Source organism: Siphateles boraxobius, unplaced genomic scaffold, assembly GCF_051911475.1.
Source record: "Siphateles boraxobius isolate OS27281-9 unplaced genomic scaffold, OSU_SipBor_1 20, whole genome shotgun sequence".
NCBI classification, from domain to species: domain Eukaryota; kingdom Metazoa; phylum Chordata; class Actinopteri; order Cypriniformes; family Leuciscidae; genus Siphateles; species Siphateles boraxobius.
In genome coordinates, this window is record NW_027508811.1 from 15,791,080 (window position 1) to 15,818,842 (window position 27,763).

The 27,763-nt window shown below is 37.4% G+C and overlaps 1 protein-coding gene across 2 annotated transcripts in view; it reads left to right on the top strand.

Moving 5' to 3' along the window:
- Nucleotides 1-2,680: 2,680 nt before the first annotated feature.
- galnt2 (UDP-N-acetyl-alpha-D-galactosamine:polypeptide N-acetylgalactosaminyltransferase 2) overlaps nt 2,681-27,763 on the top strand; it is an 81,313-nt gene continuing 56,230 nt past the window's right edge. Inside the window, exon 1 of one of the 2 annotated variants that reach the window (XM_077237106.1) lies at nt 2,681-2,944. In XM_077237106.1, coding sequence (XP_077093221.1) covers nt 2,849-2,944 — 96 coding nt within the window. In that variant the 5' untranslated portion in view covers nt 2,681-2,848. The remainder of the gene's footprint in view (nt 2,945-27,763) is intronic. The other variant, XM_077237109.1, reaches the window with a different exon arrangement.

A 27,763-nucleotide genomic window follows, 5' to 3' on the forward strand; every position in this document is an offset into this window, starting at 1 on the left:
AGACACAACAAACCACAGAATGTAGGGAAAAGATATTTGCCCACATTAGAATGACTGATATAAGATGGAAACAGTCCTGTTCACACTCATGTGGAGTTCCGTCTGTATTTTTTTGGATGGCAATTAGAAAGGCACATTTATCAAAGGTTATAACAACATGTCAATGTGTGTTTAATATAGAGTTCCAATGTTATTTCTACAATATTTCATGCATGACTGCGTTTATTGTCATAATAGTCAGCTGGCTTCATATTCGAGTCTGAATCGCTCAGTTGAGAGTTGCTCAGTGTTGGCATGTTTAAAAATGTGCACCGATTTAGATATGACGAGTTGTCTTTTGGAATCAAATTGTTTTCAAATGTCTTTTTTGTAATCGGAGGTTAAGAGTGGTCATTTACTTCATGTCGTTAAAAAGTACAGCTGCCAGTTTTGTGAATGTGGTGTTATTTCCCTACGGAGATGGAGCTTTCATAAGAAACATGTTGACCTATTATAGCCACTAGGGGATATGTCTTTTCTATGAACACAAGTTTTTACAATTCACTCCAGGCTATATCTCAGAACAGAAAATATCTTATTGTAGGTTTTTGATCTTATCATTCTGACAATTGTACACTAAAAACCTGTCACCCGAAACTTTCTACCTGAATGGCCTAGTGCACTGGGTGTTTATACTCAAGAATTTTCATGCGACATGAGAGAATAAAACAGTTTTGTAGCCATCAACATGGTTAAATGATAGGTCAGAATTATAAGTTCCTCCCTAAATACCCCAATTTAAGCATAGTGTCACCTTTCATTCTTCTAGAGGAAGTTCTTACAACTGATTTGGAGGGACTAAAAAGAGGTGGAAGGCTGGGGGAGCAGTGAAGCATTATAAACCTTTTACAATATATAGGAAATGACACACATTCTCCAATTGTAGGCTACATGCCAAATGTTCCCTTGTGAGGAGGTTTCAAATGGGAAATTTAAGAGGAGGAAATGCACAGCCACGCAGAACAATAATGTGATGCTTGATTGTGTTGGTTTTTGAAAATAAAACCATTTTATTAAGCTTCAAATTTGTTAAGAGGGTTAAAATACTGTACATGTCATTTGAGGAAGTTTTTTTTTCTGTTATGAAGCTACACATAAAAATGCGGCAATTCAGTCATTGTGATGCAGACTCAGAACTTGAAGCAGACATCGGAAATTCTTTAACTCTTGTGTCTGGGGGCAATTTAGTCCATTGCCATTCCTTTAGAAGACATTTAAAAATCCTGATATTTAAATTGCATCCTCAGAAGCCAGAGGTAATTTCACTTTTATAGTATTTAGATACAAATTACACATTCTTCCAGACATGATTTTGATCAGGTTTTTGTATTTTTATTACCTACTCACCCACTTTCAGAAACCCTCCACCTTCCCCAGCTCCACTTGTATACATCTGCTACGGGGCATATTTTGTGTATGTTATATGTGCAGCAGCAGCAGCATGTCTTACATGCTTACAGCATTATGTCTGTGAATGTACTGGAAGTAGCAAGTCTCTACTTGCTCTCTGCAGCAGTAGCAACGTAGCAGATCTATTCCACCAAGACCAAATACATTAACATTGCTATATCCATTACCATGCCGATCTCCCAGAGAGTTGTCATGGCAGAACTGTGATTGATTGCTTTACATGTCAGTCACATGGCTCTTGTCTAAACTGACGGTTCTTGGCCTTAAGCTGCTGTTTTGGACCCTTTTCACATTTCCCATATACAGAAGTACATGGGAAATCATAGCAAATACATTAGCTCCAACGGTGTAACGAAAGGATCCGCTATTGCTTTCCCATGACTCCAAAAGGGAAAGATCTAGAGACAGATTATGGCAGTCAGAAACAGTTATTTTTTACTATTATTTTTTAAAAAGTAGTATTTTGATTGAATTTTTAATTTTAATTTTAGTTAAAGGCAATTTTTGGTAATTTTGATATGTTTTTGTCATTTTATTAGATTCAGTTTTTTTAGGTATGTCTATATAGTTTCAATTATTTTCATTTAATATTTTAAATTAATATATAATTTAAAAAAAATAATTTTAGCTTTAGTTATTTTAGTAATTTATTTTGTTTTATTTATTGTTTTTAATTTCATTTACATTTTTGTTATTTAATGGAAGGGTACACAAAGTATGGTGATACATGTTTTTTTGTTTTTTACAATTATCAGGCCTTTGCATTTTGTAGATAAATGCATAATATACAGTCATGGGACCTATTCTTGGTTACAGCCCTGCTCCCTAATTCTTTCCACAGATGAAACTATTCAAATGTTGTTAATTAATTACTTACAAAGTTAAAAATCCAAGAACATTTGCTAAAATTAATAACATAGTAATAAGTAAGCCAGCCAAAAGACATAGTGTGTGCACAATATAGCCTAAGCCAGAACACATTAGGTTAGTGTGTGCATTAGCAGAAAGTGAGCGTATTTTTCTATGACTTCAGTAAAAAAGAACGTAACTATAATAATATGTTTTTGTCAGACTCGGATCTGCAGAATGATCCTAACAATGATTCCTCGGTGCATCTTGAGGTACAGGCTAACGATGGATGTCCCCACCTCCAGCCCTCCTCCGTCCGCGTCTCTGTGGAGCGTGATTGGATTAAAGTCGGTTACCCTTTCCCCTCTAACCCGGTGATGCAGGCTGTTTCCTGGTTTCCTGCTTCTTCTTCTGTCCAACCGCTGCTGCTGGTGAATTCGTGTTAGTTGAGCGCTGTAGCCACAGCGAGACGCAGAACGTGGACGTCAGTGGCTTTTCACGGCACAAACCCCGAGCCAGCCACTGTATTATCCCATCCAAAATCACAGCAATGCGCAGGAAATCTAGGATATTATTATGTTTTGCTGTGCTTTGGGTTCTTGGCATAGCATATTATTTTTATTCGGGGACAACGCTGAGTCGAAAGGTACGTTTTTTCCTTTCGCTGCTTTCGTGTTTCATGCTGCTGGATCGGCGCAAATATAAGTTGTTTGGGGTGATTGTTTCGAGATATTTCGTTTGCGGATGAATGAGGAAAAAACAGTCTCTACGGCGATAGAGAAGACGAGAGAAAGCCCACACGTTTAAATAGCCAAAGTCTATTGAGGGGACTCACAAAGATAGTGTTATCGCTATACGTGCTGTGATTTAACTGCGAGGCTATCAAATAACCCGTTTGGTTAAACTGAATTAAAAGTCTATGATGTTATGCTTTTTTTAAAAGGCGTATTTACGGAGTCGTTTTACATGCTTTTTACACGCCGATTTTCTTTTAGGGGCGAGAGGGACGTTGATTGGCCATAACGTTACAAACATGAGTAACTTGTTTAACATGTAACAAATTATATACATGTTACTTTACAAAATGTTTCTATACAAACTGTTCATGATATATACTATAAGCTATGAGCAGTTTGTATAGTAGGCCTATTTGTAATAGGTGTTAAAGGCAAGCTACATTTAATACATGAGTTAGTTCCGGTTTTCACATTTGAGAACTAATATTTAGTATGGAACTTTTTTATTTATTAGCCTACTGCTCGTGGCGATTATGATGCTTTGAGTAATTCGAGTACGTTCAGTGAAAGATTCGTTTAGAACCTTATGTGACGCTTTCTGTGTTTACGTCGTTACTCCAGTAGATGGCGTCACAATGGAGTATGTGTTTGTGTGTTTGTCAGTCGTTGAATCGTTCGCTATCAAAATAAGAAACTCTGAAGTGGAGTGATATTCAGTACAGCAGTGTAGCTGTTGCCACTATTGTGATAGTGCTTTTTGTTCAAATCTGTAGTAATTCATATTTAGTAACATGTGTCCAGTTTATTTTTAATGCAAGTTGGGTTATTTTATCTGTAGCCTACTAAAACAGTCGGTTGTGCTGCAAAGTGGTACTTAATATATTCATGTGCGATAAATTGAGATTTATTTTTAAGCAAATAATTTTACCGTTAACTGCACTTTGTTAATTTTCGATAGCAGCTTAAATCAGAATTATCACATTAACAGGAAATAACCTGCTTCTGTATTGATAAATAAGGTGTATATACAAATCAGGACTGTCGTACTATAAAGTGTGTAATCTTTAAAATTTCCAATTTTGTGTATTTACATTAAGTTTTGATCCCTAAAAGCTGCATGTCTGGATTCCATTAATCATCACTTGACTGTGTGTGCATGTTGCACTTTTGAGTGAGGGTGGTTTACCATGAAGCCACACTTTTTAGTAACATACCATCTGGTCTCGAAGGATGTTTGCTGAAATTCCTTCGCTCACAGGCAAATATTCAGCTTGTGTGCTCCCCTTTATATTGAGTGACACACACTGTCTTGGTTTTGTTGCGTTTCGTGTTTTGTTTCCATAGCCGTCCATCAGCCGCACTAAGCCAACTCATTTTATGGTATGAGTGCATTTGATATTGTGATCAAGGCACAATGAGGTGAATGGACCACTGCACATATGAGAATTGCTCCCTTTTGGCACATTGCTGAATGTAATGTTATTGTTTGTTGTGCATCGATCACAATTTGTTGTTCACAAGTCGTTATTGTCCTGTAAGTTGTACTTCAGACCTAGTGAAACGTGTTTTGTGTGCCTGGCTAAAATGGCAATATACTGGACTACTTCAAAGACTTTGCAGCTTAACTACCACTTTCTCTATTGGTGTATTACAGTTTTATCAATAACCACGTAATGTATGAAGATGTCTGCTTGTGGATTTTTTTTAAAGAGTCATATAGTGTAGCATAAGCAAGCGGATGAACAGCTGGTTAGTGCTCCTTCATCTGGCTCAGGGCACTTCACATTCAATCCCTCTCTTTGTTGAACAAGACATCGATGCTGCTCATTCTGTTCATTCATATCCTTAAAATTACTCAATGAATTAATTTTATTGAAGAGTTTAAATTGACATGACCTTTGCCTTGTCCTTTTTGCATTTATTTCTTGTGAGAACTGTGCTAGTTATGCAACAGATTTTCAACCGATGTCGAAGATCGTCTCTCAGCGAGGAAATGAGTTCCTGCAACCAGCGAGTGGATGACAGCCTCGGGATGGCGGCGGGGTTGTATAGATGCCCATCATAGATTCCAGTTCCTCAGTTATGCGAGGGTCGGATTCTGAATGTTGGTTTTTGGAGCCGTGGCTGCTCTAGGATGAGGGCGGGATAGGGAAACAGGGGGCTTTTATCTCCACAGAGAAATGCGTTTGATCTGATATGTGCTCCACAACACAATTATTGACATGCTGATTGTTCTGCCCTTGTTGGCAGGATTATAGTGGCGGTGCTGGGATGGGGCCGTACAGCTTTCACTCACTTGTTCAAATCAAAGCTTGTTAACATCAGGATGAACCAAAGTGCATGACAGATTCGGTCAGCTCTCACAAAGCTGTGTGTGCCTTCCTTTTTTTTCTTTGTTTCTCCCTTTGATACCAGAGGAGAATATGTAATTTGGGTCTGATGACTGTCATGCAGATGAACTTAATGTGAGGAATGAAAGCAAAGCAGTGGCCCTCCTTTTATGTGACTAGATAGACTGTGAGTTCCTCATATTCTGTAATCGTGGATATGCTTGGCTAAATGCACAGTGCTATGAATTTTGAGGACGGCCGATGCTAAATACTAGCCAATGCCAGAGAGCTCCTATAACGCCTCTTGTTTCCCATACAATTTTGCGTGGAAGAAAGTCCTGGACGTTGATATATGAGTTTACATTTTACTCGCCAGAGGGTGAATTGGGTTTAAATTTGATGGGCAATATTTGAAAGCTTCTTTGGCTTTATCTCTTGATGGGATGTGTCTGTGCAAAAACTCTGCAGCCTTAAAAATATGATGCTTTTGTAGTTCTTTGCCATGGGATGTTTTTCTATACCTCTTATCTACCAGATGAGCTTCAAAAGACCTCAGTATTTTTTTTATGGTTGCTTTTAAGTTGGCAACTGGATTTCATGAGATTATGTTTTGTCATCTTGTTGAATCAGCAGAGTTTAATTCCAGAGATTGAATCAGGGCCTTATGTTTTAAACAAAGCCATGAACTAGTTACACAAGCTAAACTGTGTAAGTGTTCCTCCTAATGTTTTCACCTTTGATATGAGCAGACGATCATATGAGACGCATTGCTTTTTATGACCTGACCTTTGACAGGGACATGGTTGTATAATGTATCCTCCATAAAGGATTTAAAGACACTGAAAGAGACTCTTCTGTAACTTTGGATATAATTGATAACTGAGTGACCTCAGTGGTCAAAGGTCTTGGAGTTGCAGAGTTTATGACCATGGAATTCCTCTGTCTCTGTCCACTCTGTTTCTACCAGATGGAGGGCAAGGGCTTTAGCTGAAATAGTCGGAGTGAATGGGCAAGTTATAAATGAGTTTTTTTTTTGGATAAATGCTTGAAACAAGGTCTGTGGTTAATAGAAGCTCAATATAGTTTCATGTTTTATTCTATGACATGAAATGCCCCATGAGATTTGTCAGAATCTTAGGGGTGGTGATGTTAAGGTAATGCGACTGGTGTAGTTCATTTATAGCCTAGCTTTTAGGTTTGTTTGTTTGCTTGTTTTTTTTGTTGTTGTTTTTTTACTTATAGTGATTTTGTTTTTAGGCTTCACAATTCATACATTTGTGAGGATTATTTTGATGAACAAAACGTGTAAGAGTCCTAAATTTTGGTTGGTCACAGAACTTATTTTCTGCAATAATCCAAAAGCCAATGGAAAATCCTATTGGCTTTTTGTCTTGAGACCCTTGGTGCTAAATTTGATTTGATTATATTTTATCGTGCATGCTCATTTCCACTATTATTGTTCTTACTATATATATATATATATATATATATATATATATATATATATATATATATATATATATATATATATATAATTTCCATTTTTACTAGAATTTATTGCTTTCTTAAAGATAATTTTAATTTGATAACTTTTAAATGTTATTTTTTTTAGAAAATCCCAAAATGAATATCCATTTTCATACTATACATTAAAATATTTTAATGCCTATATTTTTTATTTTTTTTATTTAACTCCAAGATCTTAAAGTCTTTTTTAAAGTACTGTATTTTATAATAAAAAAAAAGGAATAAGTAAAATATTGTATTAGAAGACATGAAGCACAGTGAATACTTTTGAAGTATTGTCTTGTCTAAAGATTAAATTTTTTTTATTGAGGTCTTTGGCATCAGAGATGCATTTTCTGTAATATTTGGTTAGATAAAGGTCTCTGTGGGGATTTGCAGAAAGCCTTTTCAATTCTCCCACGATTGCCTGTTCTGTTAGGGAGTGAAATATGAAAAAATTAATACATCCCTGCTTACCACTTCACATTGTCAGAGACAATTTCTCCTAATCTCTGTTCTTAGAATCATCCTTTATGCATCCATGCCTGATTCTAGACTTGTAAACTAAAGGCACTGTTCTTTTTCCTCATTAAGTAGCTCTTTCCAGTTGTTAGATGATAAATGAGAGAACAGGAAGAGGAAGGAAAATTTGGGTTTCAGTTCAGTCTCACCCAAATGCTTGTCAGCACACTGGCCGTGAGCCAGGAGGAAGTGATGCATGAATGGCAAAACCCATAAGAATATAGAATGAAATATGCACTAGCCAAAGAAAATGAATCAAGTTTAAAAACTTGAACTTACATCTGTGGACGCCTTAACTTCCAAAGGGTTGGCAAATATTACATGTGAATGTGGAAAACGGCAAGCCTGTTTACCCAAAGGGACAATGTCTAGGGAAGTGTATCTCCAGCTGAATATGTGATTAGAGAAAATCGATTATCCTCTGCAGGGTAGTCATCTTTCTGTGTTTTTCACATTTAGTTCAGTCATCAGTCTCTGCATGTCTCTGTGAAATATGTATTAGCAACTGCGAGATGTATACGAGTGCAATTCAAATGAGAAGCAATGAGCTTTTGATGTTAAGGTTCATTCATTCTTTAACAGAGTTTAGTTACTGGATATTACCCCTGTGGCAACTCCGTGACATCATTCTCTGATGTTATCTTTTATGATTAACACCGCCAGCCGCCTTATTAGTCCATCGAGACCTAGATACTAGTGCTTTTCACATTTTGTAGGGATATTTGTAGGAAACATTGTTCATCAATGTTTGGGTAATTTGTTGGTAGATTACTGTTTAGTTTAAGTAATTGAAGTGTAAGGTGCCCTTGAACAGTTTTTATTAGATGGACGTTGTGTTTGCGTCTGTTAAAGCATCTTGCACGACACTGCGTTCTAAACATGCAGCACTTTAAAAAGTTAAATAAAAGAAAACAGCTATAAAAGATACAGCTATAAACATTTTAAATCCTTTTATTTCTATAAAAATTGTATAAATGCAGCTTTTATGACCTTATATCAATTGAGAGACTTGCATGAGATATTTATCTTTTAAAAATGTATTCCAGACAGCAGTTAATTATACTTAATTGAAGGCAAAATGTTGCTTAGTAATGGAGAATAGGTCAAAGAAACTAAGATACACACTTTCACTTTTATATTCATGTTATTTTTAACCTTTTTGATAATTAAAAAAATCAGTGGACACATTATGCGTCAACTACACTTTACATAAATGATTGCCCTTCATCATTTTACTTTTTAGTACTGTTGTCAAGTTTAACATTCTTGTGTTGTGATAAACATCTCTTTGTATCAGCTTTAGTTTTATCACTCTTCTGCTCCATCATGTCCAAGACATAACAAAAACTGAGCGCTTGTATAGGCTACTTGATAAGCACTTTCTGGCTCAAGCTTTTCGAGATATCTGTGGTGAAAATTGTTTTTGAGCCTAGGTTCCCACCAGGCAATCTTAGTATGGAAAGTAGAGGGTATGGAGCTCATGAAGGGAATATCTGTATTCTCTGAAGGCAGTTGTAACTCATCATGATTTTCTTGTGTAAGAAACCAATACCACAGCAGAGAGTTTAGCCTTGGGTTAAAAAAAAAATTGTCCAGTGGTGCCAGGTGGACGGTATGTGCTGTGTGCATCTTTCTGATGGAGTAGATGTAACACATTAAACAGTACATTAACAGTCTAACTTAAAGATATATATTTTAAGATCAGGAATCGGGATATAATTGACTGTGGCTATTTTAGAAGATTTCGCCATAAGAGCAACATAAGCCCCCTCTGTCTTTTGAAATAGAGATGAATATCAAATGTAGTAAAGTGTGTCTCATTGTTCCCAGCGTTCAAGCCTAAAGGCAGCTCTCTCACTGCTAGATTGTGAGGACTTCAAAAGACCCATGAAAAATTAATGCCCCTAAAATGCAGTTAATTATTTAACTTAAAATCATGGAAAATATTCCTGATTTCATTGCCTATGTTCTTAGTGGTGTTGTGATGATGCTTGAAATGACGATGTGATTTAGAGAAGCGTTATTTATTTTTTTATAGGGATTCACAGCTGCACCTTAGCGGTTATTAATTTCTCTGAAATATTTGTATTTTTTGTTTGTTTATTTAGTTACTTATCAGTATTGGTTGATTCCCTATTGGATATTTATTGGTTAATTTTTGGATATTAATTTTGTTCAGCCTATTTTAATATTTAAATTACTTGTCATCTTCCATTTAATTAAAGGGATAATAACGATAGATCGGAAAATTATGTGTGTGTGCATTAATTTATTGTACAAAGTACAACACCAATAAACTTTAATTGTTACCTTGAAATGTGTAAACTCTATAATACCAAACTAATCATTAAATTATATTACATATGATATATATATATATATATATATATAAAATATTATTTTGAGGACTTATCTATCGATTGTACATTTAGAAATAAATTAAATATTTATTATCATGTTGAGATGCCTAAATATTTAGCGTATTTATTAATAGCATGCATACCATTTATTGTAGTTTTTAGTGTTTAAATTTTCTCTTTTTTTTAACAAAATAGATTCATTGTATTGTATATTTGTAGTCGTTTTGAATGGCAATCCTTAAAATTGAGTTTTTCCCCACAGTCACTGTTCATGGAAACCAGTGACGCATCCTAAGCTTGAACATCCGCTTTGTGTCTACAGCAGACACATTTGCTCTGTCAGCTTGCTTGAAATATCATAGCATGTTTCCCACATAGATTAAACAAAGACAGTCTATGAGCGCCGAGCAGTCAGAGTTGTTTAGACGATATGTAAGGGGCCGGTGCTTCATGTATCGAGACATACACTAATGGGAAAACACTGAGAATATTGCCAGAGGCCATGAACGTGTTGAAGACGATGTTTTCCTAGCAAAATGCTTCCAGGCTGTTTGCCACCTCGGCTTCTCAGAGAGACTAACAGACCAATGAAATTACAGCCATAATTTTAATGATCTTGGTGTTTTGAATAGCCTCCAGTGATGTATCATCATCTCAGCAAAAGACTTTACAAAGATGCTGATTAAAAGCTACTTCTGTACCATGGAAAGCTACGTACACACCTTGCACTAAAAATGCACTTAAATACACAACCCTGAAGAAAAAATCTCTGCATTTCTCCTCACAAAAAGTAATACTGTCATTGTGCTTAATTTGTTACTGAATCAGAGAACCCTAAATATCTTATGCACAATTTCAGAAAAGCATGTGATATTTGTATTAAAATACTTAGCCAGTGGAAAAACAACATCAGAGGGACGTCATGTGACTGGTGAGCTGGTAGCAGTTATTCTCACCAGATGTTTGGTCTGTTTAACAGCTTAACTGCCAGCTCTTTATTTGCTTCACAGCTTCATTTCGGCCTACGGGGCATAGAAGAGCAAGTCACCAGAAACAAGATTGAGCCACAGGAAGTCACCATCCACACTGACCGACAGAAATCAACTGCCACGGTGGACTTGATTCACTGAAGCCCAGCTAGTTTGCCGAGCTAGTTTACTCTTGTAGCCTGATTGAAAGCATTTATCGAAAATGGCTTTCCATCCTTTCAGGGCAATCCCTTAACTTGTTCAGTGCTAGATGGAGAGCAACTACGTGCCTGCACAGATGCATTGTATAACTGTTGTGATTTTTGAACTAAATTGCCTTCAATGATACCACAATGTATAATTTAACCCATACAATTTAGTCTGAAATTCTTCTGCACCAGGTTTCAAACTAAATCGAGAATACAACAGTGTAATCATTCTCGTGGCTTTGTAAAGCTCAAAGCATCAATTACATACTAATTAACATGCAGTGAGGGCAGACGGTGCTCAGGAACTGCTGACTGTGGTCCCTTGTCTTTCAGCCTGATGTTACCTTTCATGCATATGCAACCAAAGACTCCTCAGAGAATTTCAGCCCTGTCATTTCAAAGACCGAAGATTATAAACTTTTTGAGTTGTTCTTTTTTCTTACATATTCTCTAGACTCTCAAGGGTAATTGTGTTAATTGTTGTGACTAGTTTCTTTTAAGCATGAAAGGCCTGGAAGTGCGTTTACATACAAAATCTGACCAATGGGGATCATGTACTTGCCAACTTTGTAAATGGTTACTGATAAAAACTAGGCATCGTATATAAACAACTGAGGGTCACACACAGACTTTTAGGTCTTTTCGAAAACCACAAACTCGCACAGAAACATGTAACTTGTTGCTAGGAGACTGAGTTCTTAATTCGGCTCTAAATATCAAACGTTTGATATCTTCTGACTTGATGGAATCAGAGTCTGAAGCAAAAAAAATCACTACATGTGAAATCTGTCAACACCGACTGCCTTAAATTTGAAGACTGTCTCTGACTTTCGGCAGTTAACGTAAACTAAGCAATTTCAGTAACGTAAGCAATTTTGATTAAGAATGCATCATCTTTCTGCAAGTAGCTTGGTTGGGTTGCGTGTGGTGTGCAACTTATGTAAGGGGAGTGGTGTTGAGCCTGTCCGCAAAGAGGGGACAAGTTTGAATGTTGTGTTTACAACAGTAACTGAAAATCCTGCAAAACGCACTTTTAAGAATGTAGGTTTATGTAACTACATGTCTTTCCACTAATAAATCATCTTCTTGCATGTTTTGACCATGAGCTGAAGGTTTGTTAATTAGGCAGGTTTAGTTGGTCCTGTTTAGGTTAGTTAGGCTCTGATTTGGATATCTTGTTCGAGGTGACACCAGCTTTGCTTTTAGGGAGATGTGGCATCCGGGCCGGCCTGCTTATCGAATTATTTGCAGGCACACCCTGAGCCTCTGCCAGGTCGGTGGCTTCCATGAGTACTCCGCATGCATCTTCATTAACATTGCAGACCAACCAATAAACCATTTGGCTTGGTATTGCTGGTCTTCTGTCTTTTTTTAAATTAATTTTTTACCCTAACTGTGCCTGAGGGCTCTGACTGTCCCTCATACCTGTCCTGTTTAGTTAATTTACATACCTTTTTTAATGAAAGGTGAACATCTGTGCTGTGAGTCATCCCACCTGGTCTAGATCAGAGAAGGACACAAGCGGAGTCAAAGAAACCATGAATTCTTTATTGCATTTGAATTTAAAGTCCTTGATGTGTGATGGAAGTTTGTTTTCTGGGTTCAAAATGTTCAGCAAGTTATGGCCAATCAACAGTATTTGACATATAAAGTCGAATTATTAAACTTAAAATAAAATTTCAGTGGTTCTCTTATTTAAAAAAAAAAAGGAGCCAAAATATCGATTAGACTTTGGGTGATTTCTCGCATGAAATGTTAAAGCTGTCATGCGGACTCTGGAACGCTCCGGGGTACCAAGCCCTGGGGTGCTTTCACACAGGGCTCATTTGCTGCGGTCCGAGCCCGCGATTGCTCTCAGCGCCCCCCATAGCATTGGTCTGGTTTCACACTCAACTTGATTCTATCGAACGCTGGTGCGTTTGCATGGATATTACGCCATCGCAAACGTGCACGGCGGTTGATAGAAAACAGAACGTGGGTCAATATATTGTGCATGTCCGTTATACGGGGATGCGCTATAAATAGTTCACATTAGCAATTTTTTAAACGAACCGTGCCCCGTTCCGAAGTAAACTTCCAGTGTGAAAGCATCCTGAAAGCACCTCTGTAGGAGGTGGTTTGAGCTTGGTTGCACTGGAAATTCTGGGACTGGATGTGTATGCAACTCGGGTGTGCACTTGTTCAGGAAGTAATGTGCATTATCTGCACATGCATTTTAGCCAATTTCTTAAACAAAACACGCATAAGAAATGCCAGTTCGGGATTATTTACCTTGGATAAATAACGCCTGGTGCCACTACACTGACAAAGAGATTGGCAAGAACTCCTCCTCCTCCATCTCCTTCATTATCACGCTCGGACTCGCACTGCAGCAAACGTGCCCAGTGTGGACAAGTAAGCCCCTCAAGGTAGCCTACTTAGTAAATTGTGGCAGTATACAGAGAGTTTTAGGCTAAATTGTAAAGAATAAACATAAGTGAGTGTGTGCTTCTGTGCATGTAGATACCCGACGGACCTTTGTAAATGATATTATATAATGATTTTTCCTTTTTTTATTTTTATAAACTGGATAACTTAACTTGAAAAATAATTCAAATCCATTGCTCTAAAGTTTTGGGTGTCATATTACTTTTCTCATATCTGTAAATACTTTTCTAATACCTGTTATATCTGTTTCAAGTGCATCAACTGAGGTATGTTGTCACACTTGGTGTCAGGTGAAGGTGTAGCAGGCCTTTTTAGTTTAAATTTGTTACTGGATGGGTTTTCATTGTCAGATGTTGTGAATGTATCCAAATAACAAATGATTTATGTTTGTTCTTCTGCTTATTGAAGATATACCACTTATTCATTTTTGTTGGTTAACCTCCCTTTTTTGTACAGACGGCATGCCATTACTATGTTTACAGGGTTTACAGGTTTTACCAGTCATTATGACATTGACATTTTAAGTCATTTCAAAGGTTATGGAACAAACAATTCAATCATGTTTTCATAAACTTTAAGTTTAATCAATTAAGTTTAATAATTGATGGATTATGCTTTAATTGTTGTAGTGGCTAATAAACAGTTCATTTTTTCACTTTTATTGACTTGCTTTTAGTTTGATTGTAACTGCAGTTTTTGCTTTTGTGAAAAAAAACTAAGCGATATGTCAATTATTTTATGTTATAATCCACATTACTCCATAAACACTGCCGATTGAGCTTAACTAGTACTGAACCCGGAACAGTGATTTAAATGATTATCAGCAAATGGATGATTTGCATGTCGGTGTATCATAGCGGTAGTTTTATGGTTTTGCATTCTCTCTCTTGCGTTAAGAAATATAAGGAAATAGAATTTCATTGTATAACTAGTGAAATGTACTCCTTTTGTTGGTGTTGTAATAATTAATGTTTTTGAGAATTCTCCAGGTTTGCTAATGAAGCCTAAGCATAGGGCTCAGACAGATTGGTGAAGGACGCTGGGGCTGGTGAACTGATCTCCGCAGCCTCTAGATTGACATGCCCAGGGCAGGGCAGCCAATTTGCACTTGTCTCCATATACCAAGTGACGGCCTCTGACGCCCAGTGCATATTCGCAGTTGACAGCTTCTCACCTTTTGCCTTAGCAGTTCGCTTGCATGTCAGTAAGAGGTAGGCTAATTCTCTGACAGGATGCCGGATTTTGTTTGGCATAAATTTACTCTCTGCATAACCGGTTTCATTTCATCTCGATTGAGGGTACACTGCTGAAAAATAGTCCTGGTGCCGCTACACTGACAGAGAGATTGGCAAGAACTCCTCCTTCTCCTTCATTATCACAAGCATCTTAAAAGGACAGGTCACCCAAAAATGAATTTTTTTTCATTATTAACTGTAATTTGTGGCTTCTAAACCATGTATATTTTTCTTTCTTCTACGTAGAATATATTTTACTGTTGTTGTCCATAGAATTAAAGTCAATGGGGTTCAAAATAACATTTCACCACACTGACATTTATTGTAAAAAAAAAAGAAAATTAGAAAAAACCTGAGACATTTTTTAAAAAATCATCTTTTGTTCCACAGAAGAAAAAAAGAGATACAGGTTTGGAAAGACATGAAGCTGAGTAAATGATTTTTTCCCCTTAGTTTTGGGTGAACTGTCCCTTTAAGATCTTTTAACTTGAGAAGAGGCCAATCTCAAACAAAACAACTGATTCCATAGTACAGCACTGCTGTTATTTATTTTACAAACACTCTGAATGTCATTGCTATTATATCTATGACAGAGAGGTCAACACACCTCTTTTATTGACAGTGTCCATAGAGTAAAAATATGGGTGAGAGTTCAGGCAAAAAAATAGATTTCCTAGCTAATACTGTAAGTCCACTATACTTTTTGCGGTTTATTCAAAATTTATACTATTTGCATAAAGTGCACCTTTAGTGATCTCTTCCTTGAATGGCTAAAGCTACCAGTAGAAATTTGTCATGTCACTTCTCTGCTGAAATGAATCCTCTTGGGTGAAATGCATAACATAACCTCGATGTGAGAGCGCTAAATGCCTTGCAAATTCGATTGTGCTCAAACACCATCGGGCCAATGAAAACATGCAGCCTTTCAGTTGAAATTGTAGTTGTCACAAATTTTTAAAAAAAAGAATAAGAAATCCCTTTTTTCCCCAAGCACATTTTTATGCTTGATTATTCACTTTTGAAAAAAGGGTCACGTCTGCAGAATAATTACTTTCCCTGATTTGACAGGCAAATAAATGTTTAGGAATGGACAAATAGCTCAGTTCAGTTGGAGGCTGTTATATTTTCTCCATATACTGATTTATAATTTGTTTATTTTGTTATTTGAAGAAGAATTACTTTGTGGAGAGAAACTGAGTTCCATTTAGTCTGATTTTGAACGGATAAGCCAATAATTGACAACAGATTCACTGAACATATGATCTAACTAGCATGTGTTTTACGGCTTCGTTTTAGGCGTTTCTTATGTACCAATTATGTAAATGGACTTTTGGAGTTTTACAGAATCTCCTATGGTTGTTCTTTACATGACACAACTTATAAGGAGAGTTTGAGATTAATTTTGGTCTTCCTAGACGGGTTTACTGAGGATAAATATGGCTTAAATTGTTTTGTTAAATCGTTTTCTATGGAAAAATGATAAGTTTGTGATTTGCAGGTTTTTTTTCCATATTAGTTTGTCTGTTGACAATGCTTATGATCTGACATTTAAAAATGCTCTTTTTATATCAGCATGGTCAAGCTGTTTCTTTATAACAAACTTTTGATTGCCTGCTAAACACAAAAATTGTCTTTCTACTCTGATATATGGGACATTGTTATATTGACAGTAAATTTGTGTCCAACACAAAATTCATTTGTATTTTTTATATAAAACATTCTCACAATGACTCAATGATTGACACTTCTTATTCTGATTAGCGAGCTAAATAAAGGCCAAGTCGAAGGAAAAAGACTGTTTCACCAGATAATTAGATTTGTATGATGTGAGTTTTGGGTCAAGAAGGCTTAAGGGTGTGTTGTATGCATTTTTGCATCCTCACTGTGTTCTCCATGTTGGCCTTGGAAACTGGGCTTCGACTCAATCTGATTAAGTGAAATTTGATATTTAGGCAGAATGGTGAGAAGATTAACTTCCATTCCAGTTGTTTAGAGTTCTGAATTATTGAAGTACCACACCACACCACACCACACTGCTGCTCTGGTGCTTTTAATGACAAGTTTAGATCTCCCTTAAAGGGAGTTACAATTTATTTGCTTTTGGTGTACTGTGGAGTGGGTAGAAATGTTTTTAATGGCAGGCTAGCAGATATCGTTGACTCGCGCTAGCCTAGCACCGGCGAACTATGACACTGGAAGGACAGGATGAAAATTTTTGAAAATTGTCTCCACTGATAAATAACACCCAGACTTGGAAATGAGGTCCGATGTCCAAAATCCTGAACCACCCCTTTAAACTTTTTTTAATGATTATAGTACTATAAAATTATCATGTGCACAGGATATTCCTTTCCAAACCATTCCCATATCAGACCATAAAATGCATTGAGGTCATCATTCAGCATCTGTTGTGCAGAACTGTATTTTGTATTCAGTTTTCTAATACTAAACTTCTGTTGTGTATTAAGCCATTTGTTCTCTGCCAACATTGACACGCAGCACCACCTGTGTCCATACGCAAAACTCGCCACATTCTTCCTCAGGTTTCAACTTGTACAATTTTCCTCCCTTAAGTCATAGATTTTAAATGTCTGTCCAGAAATGGTAAATGTTGAAGTAAGATGGAGGCTTTTAACACAGATAGAGGGAGGGTCGTGGCTATTTTGGGCTTTGCATGAGATGTGAGCATGGCTTGCAGGTTCAGCCTGAGATTTACTTTTTTATTGCATTATCACAATAAGAACCAGTTGTCCTTTGCAATAGGAAACCATAGGAAATGTTTCTCAGTGGAATTTTTTTTTTTTTGTGCAGAAAATTGAGAAACTGCTCAGAACCCCTCAAAGGTTTTTCCATGTATGGGAAGAATGTATTTTTAGCCTACAGTTTCCCCATCCTGAAGGCTTGGAGAATGGGTGCCCCTCTCCTGGCGAATGAGGTAATCATCCTTTAATCTAACAGTAGAGTTAATGAGAATAAAACAAAAGCAAGCAAAGTGTTTGAACTCTTTCTGCCCTAAAGGCAGTGCTTTCAGACATCTAAAACTGTATTGGTGAGATCTGTGAAGCTTAAAGCAAAATGATATATGTTCCACACCATTTGCATATTCTGTTCTGAAACACAGACATGTGAAATGATCTAAAAGTTGAAATTGCCCTGTGCTTTTATACTAAATATTAGTCTTTGAACAAAGCTTGGCCAATAATAATAGAGAACCGAGATGAATTATTGTAGAAATTTGTTAATGGAACACGCTCTTGATCTCAAAGCTATTATGCCAAAGTGTTTTTGTCAGTCTAGGTCATGCCCTTGCCCCACAGCATGAGAGAGGCATGTTTAGCCTGTATTTTCAGCTGTCTGCCCTCCCTCACTGGGTTAGGCATTCATTGTTTGGGGTGTCAGGCTTTAACGTAGTGTTTCAATGTTTGGCAGTGATTTTATTTATTTGATTTTTTTTCCTACAAACAGTCACAGTTTCTCCCAAACCTGGTGCCTTAAACCCTATTCACAAGGGATTAGCATTATCTGGGGACCTCGTGTGAATTAGAAATTACCCCCCCACATCTGAATTTCGTGTGGCGCATTCGCCCAGGATAAGTGAAGCCTGTGATTTTACTTGTATTTTACTGACTTATCTCCCGGATATGATGTCAATAGGCTATTGCTTGGAAATGTCTTGTCGTTATTATAGGTCTAGCTGTATGATATATCATAAACAGAAGAATGTTCCTTACCGCATGCTGCTATACATGTCATTCATCTCCATCTCAACGTTCTTTTTGTTTTTGCTCTTCTGGTGGTGCTCTAGATATGGTGAAGGGAATGTGATGATGTGGGGCTTTTTTAAATCCAAAGGCCAAGGGAACTTTATCAGGATGCATAGTATCCTGGATCCATGAAATAACTGGCCTTTAAAAGTAAAAATCTGCGTTCCTCTATGGGAATTTAACATAGGGGTGTCCTGACTTACGCAACCTGTATTTTAAGGAAGAACATTTATTTTTTTATGATACATTATTCATTCACAATAAAAATTTGGTGTTCTTAAAGGTTAGATTTTTCCTCATTTTTTTAAATTAAGGCATTAAGATCAATTTCCAAAAGATGATTTTTTTTTTAATTCTTCTTTTTAGTCAACTTTAGCATGGGTGTGTTCACTTATGCTAGGCACTGTAGATTGTAGAATGCGAGATATTCTCTATCTGTTGAAATTCAGGAACCTCTCTAATTGGTGGATCACACATCCGTACTGCGCACACACAGTAAACTGTAAGTAATTCAATTATCAGGTAGGCCTACATCAGTGGGCACCCTCACCTTTTTATGTGCACATGACTAGGGGTGTAACAATATATCGTGTCACAATATATCGCAATACAAAAATGCAACAATATGTATCGTGGATGGTGACAAAATGTATTGTGGATATTTCACTCAAAATAAAAATTACAGAGTTTTAGTATCAGTATTACATTAAACTACATAATGTTGAATATAATGTACAATGGGGGAATATTAGTGGGTCCTGATAATGCCAAATGTATTATGTTACCAGTGACATATATTATTTTAAATATATCGAGTCAGTGAGAGAGTGCAAGCATTTTCGTCTAAAATAATTCAGTTTTCAGCTTCAGAATCATGAATATTTTTATTCTGGTGTCACTATCGTCCCGTGCATTGGTTCCCAGCACCAAGGCTATTCATTTACACCCACAATAATATATAAAATATTTAGTGATGCACCGATGTGAAAATTATGGCCGATACCGATAACCGATATTAATATTGCTGTTATGGCCGATACCGATATTTACAGATGTCGATATCTCTGTATAGAAAACACATTTTTATGATAATCAAATAAAGAGCTATTTTCCAAAACACTTTTTTTTTTTACTTTTGTAATTTATTTTCAGAAATGACTGATATTGGGCACCTTTACCTGTGTAAAATGTGTCATCATATTTTCAGAAGATAAAATAAATATTTATATAAAAATATTTTTTTATAAAGGATACAAGTGTGTCCTGAATTCACACTATGAATAAGCCAAGAATAAGTATTCTCAATAAACATATAACTCACTTGAGACCAAGTCACTGTATTCTGTGAACATTGTACAAGTTCAAAACTTTAAAGTACAGTACTCTCCTACTATGGCAAAAGACCTTCACTTCTATTTTATAACACAATGTTATGATAACACTTAAACTGTAAGCAATATTAACCCTAATAGACTCACTGTGATAAAAATGGCTTCACGTATAAACAAGAAGTTGAAGTAGTGAGAATAGTTGGAATGTCCTGTATGAACAAAATGACGGAGTATGTTTTTGTTTCCACTGTTCGATCTCGCCCGCGCCTATCTTTCTCTCACACACGCGCGTGTGTCTAGTTTGTGAAGTAAGATCGCTAGCTAAAGGCTACCGCTAGCTATTACTGGATTTTAAAGATAATCTTTTTTATGCACCCGTGTCGTGTGTCATTCTTACCTTGATCATTTTCATCATCATTTTCCCCCGAGAGTATGCCATTATTCAGTAATCTAACAAAAGCAATCACTGTGAAACATGTAACTTACATGTGTGTCTGAGGTGATTTAATTGCTACATCATAATAACCCCGTAACTCCAGCACGACAATACTTTGATGGTCGGCCAGAACAAGGCAGAGTGTCATAACTTGCGCCTTCAGCACCTGCTTCAGCACATTATGTGTGTAATGTATGCGCTCGTGCAAAAACAAACATCCCCGCCGGCCCCAGATAATCCTACACACGTCAAATACACATGAATGATTATCGGCCTGTTCACATCGGCCCTATTTTGACATCGGAACGATACGGATGTGTAAAAAATTGACCATATCGGCCGATATTATATCGGCAGCCGATATATCGTGCATCACTAAAAATATTATTTTGTTAACCTTTTGCCATATGTCTTGGAGTATCGCAATAATATCGTATCGTGAGTTCATGTATCGAATCGTGACATGAGGGTATCGTTACACCCCTACACATGACAGATGCGTGCATGTAAAAAAAAGTTTTTGATCTGCATTACTGTTAGGGATGGCGAAAACTAAAATTTTCTTGACCGACCACCGAGCCTCATTAGCCGGTTGAAACTGGTTAACCGATTAGTTTAAAATATGCTACGCTATTTATTTATTTCACAACTCTGTCGCATCTCTCTGCTGCTCTGCCTCCCGCTCACATCACTTTTTTAAAATCCCCTACAGCGCGAAACATGAGCCCCGCAAACGCGGCGCCGAGGTGCTTGTATATAATCGGAGGACAAATGGCTCCTTAGTTTCGAAATGGTTTGGGTACAAGGTGATGTCTACGTTTCTTTGCACGTTTTATACTGTCGTCTGCCCTGGCTCTAACCTCGAGTGTTTTAGACTGTAGCCTTTACTTTTCGCAAACTTTGTGAGCGCGCGAACCCAAACACTGTGACCTTGCGCCAAATGTTTTTATTGGTTTATTAAGTACAAACAGGCGAGTTATGAAAAATTGAGTGTGAGGGATTTATTCACTTCATACAAAAATATCTTGGAATGAGATGGCTAACTGTAGTAGCGTTTAGTCCACTATCTATAATAGCCTAATTTAGAGATCACTTTTTTTTTTAACCGACCACCGACAACTTTGATCGGTTAAAGTTGATACGGTCCACCATCGGCCAAACGGTCATCGGTTAACATCCCTAATTACTGTACCTATCTGATCCAGGGGGGATATGAATGTTTTTTCCTGAGGCCGATCACATAGCGCTGAAAAGACTCACTGAAGTCGGAGGGCTAACAGTGCATTAAAGTGGCCACTTCAAGGATATTGACAGGCTAGTACTTCAGTTTGCAGCTGAAATATGAAATGATGGGCATCGCTGGTGGTTAAATTTAGCTCTTTGGCGATATCCAGTGCCTTCAGGTGGATGACGGCTCTGGTTATGGGCAACCCCTCTTTTTTTGGCTACGTACTGACACACTTGCCTGCCAGTTTCTTCGAGGCGGCCGCTTTTAGGACCGGGGTGAGCTTTTCTTTGACTGTTAGCATTTGTAAGACTGTCTTTTTGGGCTTGCCATTTTCTAACATTACACTCTGACACACCGTATTTCTTGACGACAGCTTAATGAGAATTGTTTGACTCGTATTTACACGTATTTGGCGCTCCCTATTGTTACTGGTGTATTATTGACATGGTGACCCCAAATATAAGACGACCTCATTTTTTCAGATGAATTTCCATTACAAGGAAAAAAAAAAATGGTAATGTCTCCTTGCTAAATAGTGGTATTAATTTAAGTTGGGGAAAATATTCTTACTGACTCCAAACTTTTGAATTGTACATATAGTCATGCGAAAAGGAATTGAGCACAGTGTGGTGGATTGCAGCGACACCCACTGACTCATCTTACCCCGGTCTCCCCAACTAGAGAAATGTTGCAAAATGTAAAACCATTTTCTCTCCCTCATGGGTGAGAAAGTTGAAGTGTGACATTAAATTACTGCACAAGCGGCGAGTCCAGCCTGAAGTACATTCACGCTCTGCCGTCTTTTCTGAAACTTATCACATGCTATCACCATCTCCATCTGAAGCGGTAGCAGGATTTCTTTTTACCCTGAGGACCTGTTTGGCATTCAAGGCAAAGGGAGACTAATTAAACATGACTGCCTTTTTATTGTGTGAGCAGGCATCTTGTATCATGCTGCTTGAATGATCCAGTCAAAAGGAATCTCAGGCACTGCATGGGGCTTTTGCACATTTCTGTCTGCTCCTGTCCATCCGTGTACCAGTTTTTTTTAAAGATCCTGCGTGTGTTGTGTTCTTCGTGTTCTGTGTGTGTGTATGTATGTATGTATGTATATATATATATATATTAGGGGTGGCACGGTTCACAAAACCCACGGTTCGGTTCGTATCACGGTTTTAGGGTCACGTTTTCGGTTCTGTACGGTTCTTGTTGTTATTTTTAACACTCCAGAAATGTACTTCAGCATATGATATAGGCTATAGCTTAATTATTCACAATTCAGGATACAGTATTAAAAAAAAATTGTACATCATGTAATCATGCACAAACTGAATTTGACTTGACTTTAAGCACATTATTGAGACTATCTCTGAGGAAAGCTAGGTGACATTTTGATACAGCAAGAGAGAAGACATTGATTAAATGCTTTTGTTTATTTGGCAAAAAAGGAGAATGTGCATTGCTATCTCTACAGGGACTTATGTGCATTTTTAGCACACAGAGATTAAAATTAACTTGCATTCATCAAACTGTCAATGTCAGTGTAGCTCTTACAAAAATTGTATCTTTTAAAAGAAAAAGAGAGGAACTCTTAAAGCACTATCTTTTAAATAAGTCAAAATATGTTACACATAATTGCCTATAATGAGGCTAAACAATAGCAAAGGGCCAATACCATAAAGTGAAACATAAGTTCAACCTCAACACAAAAACAGTATCAACAATCCTTCTATACCCTGAGAGTGAGGATACATTTTTTTCACTGGAAATTAAAGTGCAGTATTTGGAAACATATGACTGGAGTTCTTATCTAAACTTAGTGTCATTGTATATAGATATCATAGGTAACATGAAATCAAAGATGTTCCCACACACCGGACTTATACGACGCTGGCGCATCCTCCAACTCCGGTTAGCCTTCCTCATCTCTCCCACTTGCCATTTCTATACGTGACGAGACCTGCAGCACCCAATACTCCACTTTTACTGATAGGCTTGTTCGACTTGAACGATCAAAGTACCGCGAGAGTGATTGAAAAGCATACGGAGGCGTTGCTCTCGCGGCACTTTGATGTTATTCATCGATCGGTCTGTGCAGCACCGGTTCAAGTCGAACAAGCCTCATATGCATGCCCATTGTCCAGACATCTCTTTATTTCGTGCGAAAAGTAAACACACTGTCAGAGGTCACGGGCACGAGGTTACATTGCGCATGCGTCGAACCGTGCGACGCACACACGCACCGAACCGAGACAAGTGAACCGAACGGTTCGGATGTTTTTTCATGTACCGTGCCACCCCTAATATATATATATATATATATATGTATGTACTTGACTACAAAATTATTCATAATGCCCACCCCATCCACAAAGATGACCGGCAACCAGGCAGTTAAATGTGTAATGGCTTGTTTGTAGAGGCAATCAATGGGAATTAAGACAGGATGTACTGGCGACACGTCTGAACCATTGACCTAAATTATTCCCACAATCCCCATTTTGAGCTCTGATGAATCTTTCTGCCCCCCCCCCACCCTTCTTTTTCTTTGCTGTCCGCCATTTCATCATCTCTGCTTTGATAGATCAGGTCTGCTGTCACATGTTGTTTACAACTCTGTTGCCCCTGGTCAGATCTTCCTAATTTTCCAACAAGAATGCTTTTGGCAAACCCATCACGGACTGTGGTTCACAAATGTTTTTGAGAGAAATCATTGTATGCCCCCAGCCATTAATGTGATTCTTGTGACTGAACAATAAAGCTGAGTGATTCAAAGGTTTTTCTCTCTGAAACTCCCGCTTCTGAATTCACAATCAGCCCCAACAATGAGGATTTTTCAATTGGCCTGATCATGACTTTATCAGATTTTTACAGTTTTCACTGGCCCCATCAAACTTTTTTATAAATAATACTTTTATTCAGAAAGGATGCATTAAATTAATCAAACATGACTGACCATTAAAAAAATAAATTTATAATGTTATGAAAGATTTCTATTTCAAATAAATGCTGTTCATTTGAACTTTTTATTTATTAAAGAATCGTGAAACAATGTATCAGTTTCCACAAAAATATTAAGCTGCACAACTGTTTTAACATCGATGATAATAAGCAATGTTTCTTGAGCAGCATATCAGAATGATTTCTGAAGGATCATTTGACCCTGAAGTCTGGAGTAATGATGCTGAAAATTCTGATTTGCCATCACAGGAATAATTACATTTTAAAATATAAAAAAAATTACAATATACATTTTTTTTATCAAATAAATGCAGGCTTGGAGAGCAGAATAGTCTTCTTTAAAAAAAAAAAACTTTTATTTTATAAAACTTAAATTTTTTAAATGTCGTGTGTCTGTGTTTATGCGTATTTGTGTGATTGACATTACTCCGTTACATTTTACTTTTTAGTTTATATTAAAAAATAAAGATACTACACAAATGTGCAAACTTGCAAGGTTTGTTCCAGCATTGTGCTTGTTCCAGCATTGCCACTGCAGATTCAGCAGCACTGTGGGAACTTTGGAGTGAACAGTTTGTGGCCTGGCCTGTCTGTCATTACATGTCCTTGGGTTTCCTCTCAAGAACTGTAATTATGATCAGCTGGCCTCTGAGCTTTCAGTAAGCAGTCAAAGCTTGAGTTGCAAACTGGTTTCATGAGTGCTTTTGTATCCAGTTCCTCAGTTTCTCTGAATTCTCCCTGGGATAGGAGTGAGCTACATGTAATATTCTGTGTGTGCCTCCAACATCTACTACTCTGGCATAGGGATCAGAGAAATCAGTTTTAGTAGTTTTAAAATGGGCAGTTTTGGCTGTAGGTTAGTCAACGGGTACTTTTTCTCTGTTTTTTGCTTCTCAGAGCAAATGGACACATGTACAAAAATTGTATCCATTGATTGTTTTGTGAATACAATACAAACACACAATAATTTTTACTGGTCGACAAACTGATGAAAAAATCAATTCAGTGAGATATTCATGAGCTGCAAAAAAAGATTCTTTAAAAGATAAGGAAGACTGATGTTGCACTAAATCAACGAAATACAGTTTTACTTAAATCCAATGTCTCAGTATTTTTCAGACCCGAGTGTTGTGTGTGTTTTTTTTATTTTTCTCTGCCAGTGACCTGATTGTGGCAGTTTGGGGGCTGTGCATGTCAGACCTCCAGTTCCTCTCACACCTCAGAGACCTGAACAGTGGACAAACACAGTGGAGGACTCAAGGCTACTCAGTTGTCTCATTGAATGTCCTTAGCTCTGCTTGCACTCGAGCGTGACTTCTCGCAGTTTGTTCTGCACAGGTTTTGCCCTCGAACCGTCAGCTGTGCCTGTTAGTAAGTAGGCTGGGTGCACACAGCATGATTTTTGCTGAAATTAGATTCCATTCATGGTAGGGCAAAATCGACAGTCTTTGAACGATTAGTGTGATATGTAATCAAAATAACTTTTTAAAGCAAGACATACACTACAGGCAATGACATGTATATACTTTTCTTCTTTCATAATAGTGTAAAGAAATACCTTTTTAAGTGGTTTCATTCTTTATTTCATTACACTTCGATCTATTTGCATTTGTAGATTTCAGTTACAATACATATCTTTTTAAAGCCTGGGAAAACCCAGACAACTTCCGGCAAATTTAGATTTGCTCTGAAAGTTAGTCTGGCAAATAGCTCATTCAAACCCACTTCCAATCCGTCGAAATCGAGGCACCAATCAGAAACGTTGGGGCGGGCTTTACACGATGACGACAGCGCTGGGATTTTGAAGCTGATTTTGTAGCCTACATTACAAAGATGGATGCCGCCGTCGAACATCACTCGTTCGAATCAGCTATCGCGTCTGTTTTAAGCGATTTGAACGTTTCATTTTTGTTAAAAACCGAGGAAAGAACAACACTCAGGAGATGTTTCTCCGCCGCTCTGCATACGTCATCTCCTTCATCGCTCTGATTGGTTTTAGGTCTATCCGCGACGTCCGTTGGTGACGCCCCTCTGGAAATGATTTGTCTATGACGCTTTGCCAGACCCTAACTCAGTTACAACTGAGAATGGTCTGGTTTTAACCAGGCTAATCTTTTTAGGGCGTTCTCACAAAATGAGTCTCCACTTCAGCAGCATTTACACGCTCCAAACTTTCCAGGTTTATTCGTACACCTTGGACACTGGACAAGAGCGGTGCGATGCGACACAGCAAAAGAAAATGCAATAGAGCCCATTATAATCAGTGATGTCTACACAACAAATCCCAGACAGTAAACTGACTCCTCGTTCTATTTATGCCGTACTCCAAGTACTCACGATACTTCACAGGAAGGACAAGAAGATTTGCAACGGTCGTTTTGTCACATCTAGTGTAGACAGTTTCTAGCTGTTGCGTCACAACGTGTCAACTGTGTCAATATTCTGAAGGTTTCAGAGGGATCATTCAAATCCTCACTGTAAAAACCTTTGACTCTAATATGTCAACAAAATGAAAGGAATTTTGATCCTGGCTTAATCCAATGTTCAGATTTCTCTTCTGGAAATGTATGCTTATTACTGCATATTTAATTAATTGATGCATCATTTGCACATTTAAAAAAACATTTAATTGAAATATAATTTTGCAATTGTTAATGTAAGTTATCAAATAGGGAAGCATGATGAAAAAAGTTGAATAAAGTTTGCTAAAGAATAAAGAATGCAAGTCCCTCTTTCACTCAGCCATGAAAACTATACTTTTTTTTTCAATAGCTTTCTTGGGTTTATGCAGTACCATTTCAATTTCATGAGTCAATGAGGATGTCAGAATGTGACATGATTGGGGGAAAAAAGGGCAACATTGTCAGTTATGACCAAAGTCTGATATATGATACAGTCTGATGTAATACTGTTGATAATATTGGGCAGTTTGCTTTAAGTTTATCTGGGGTCTCAATGGGGTCATATCATACGATATGGCAGGGAACAAACATAAAGGACAGGGAAAAAAATACCAGGCTTGTTATTTCTCCCGCTTCCTCGCCCACATTTCAGAGCAGAACGTGAGAGGATGAGAAAACAGACTCCAGAACATTTGTATTCTCAGTTTGTGCAGTTTTTGTTCTTGTCAACACTACAGTGGCATCATACAGCCACAGCTGCAGATGAACAACGGCTCTTGTTTCACTGCCAAAGGTCTTTTTGTGGACAAAGCACATTCCATTTTACAGGCACAATATAAAACGTACTATTAAGGGATTTAGCATTGCTGTTGTTTGACATGGCCTGCTATTTTGCTCACAATATAGAGTTATGTTCGTGAAAAACGACCCACCTGGTCTGAACTGCAAGGATAAGTGTTGGAAAAGAATTGAGTCTGATCCTGAGGCGTTTATTTTAATGCCCTTTTCTCATTAAAAATCTGCCCATGTTGCACTGAAGCCATTAAATG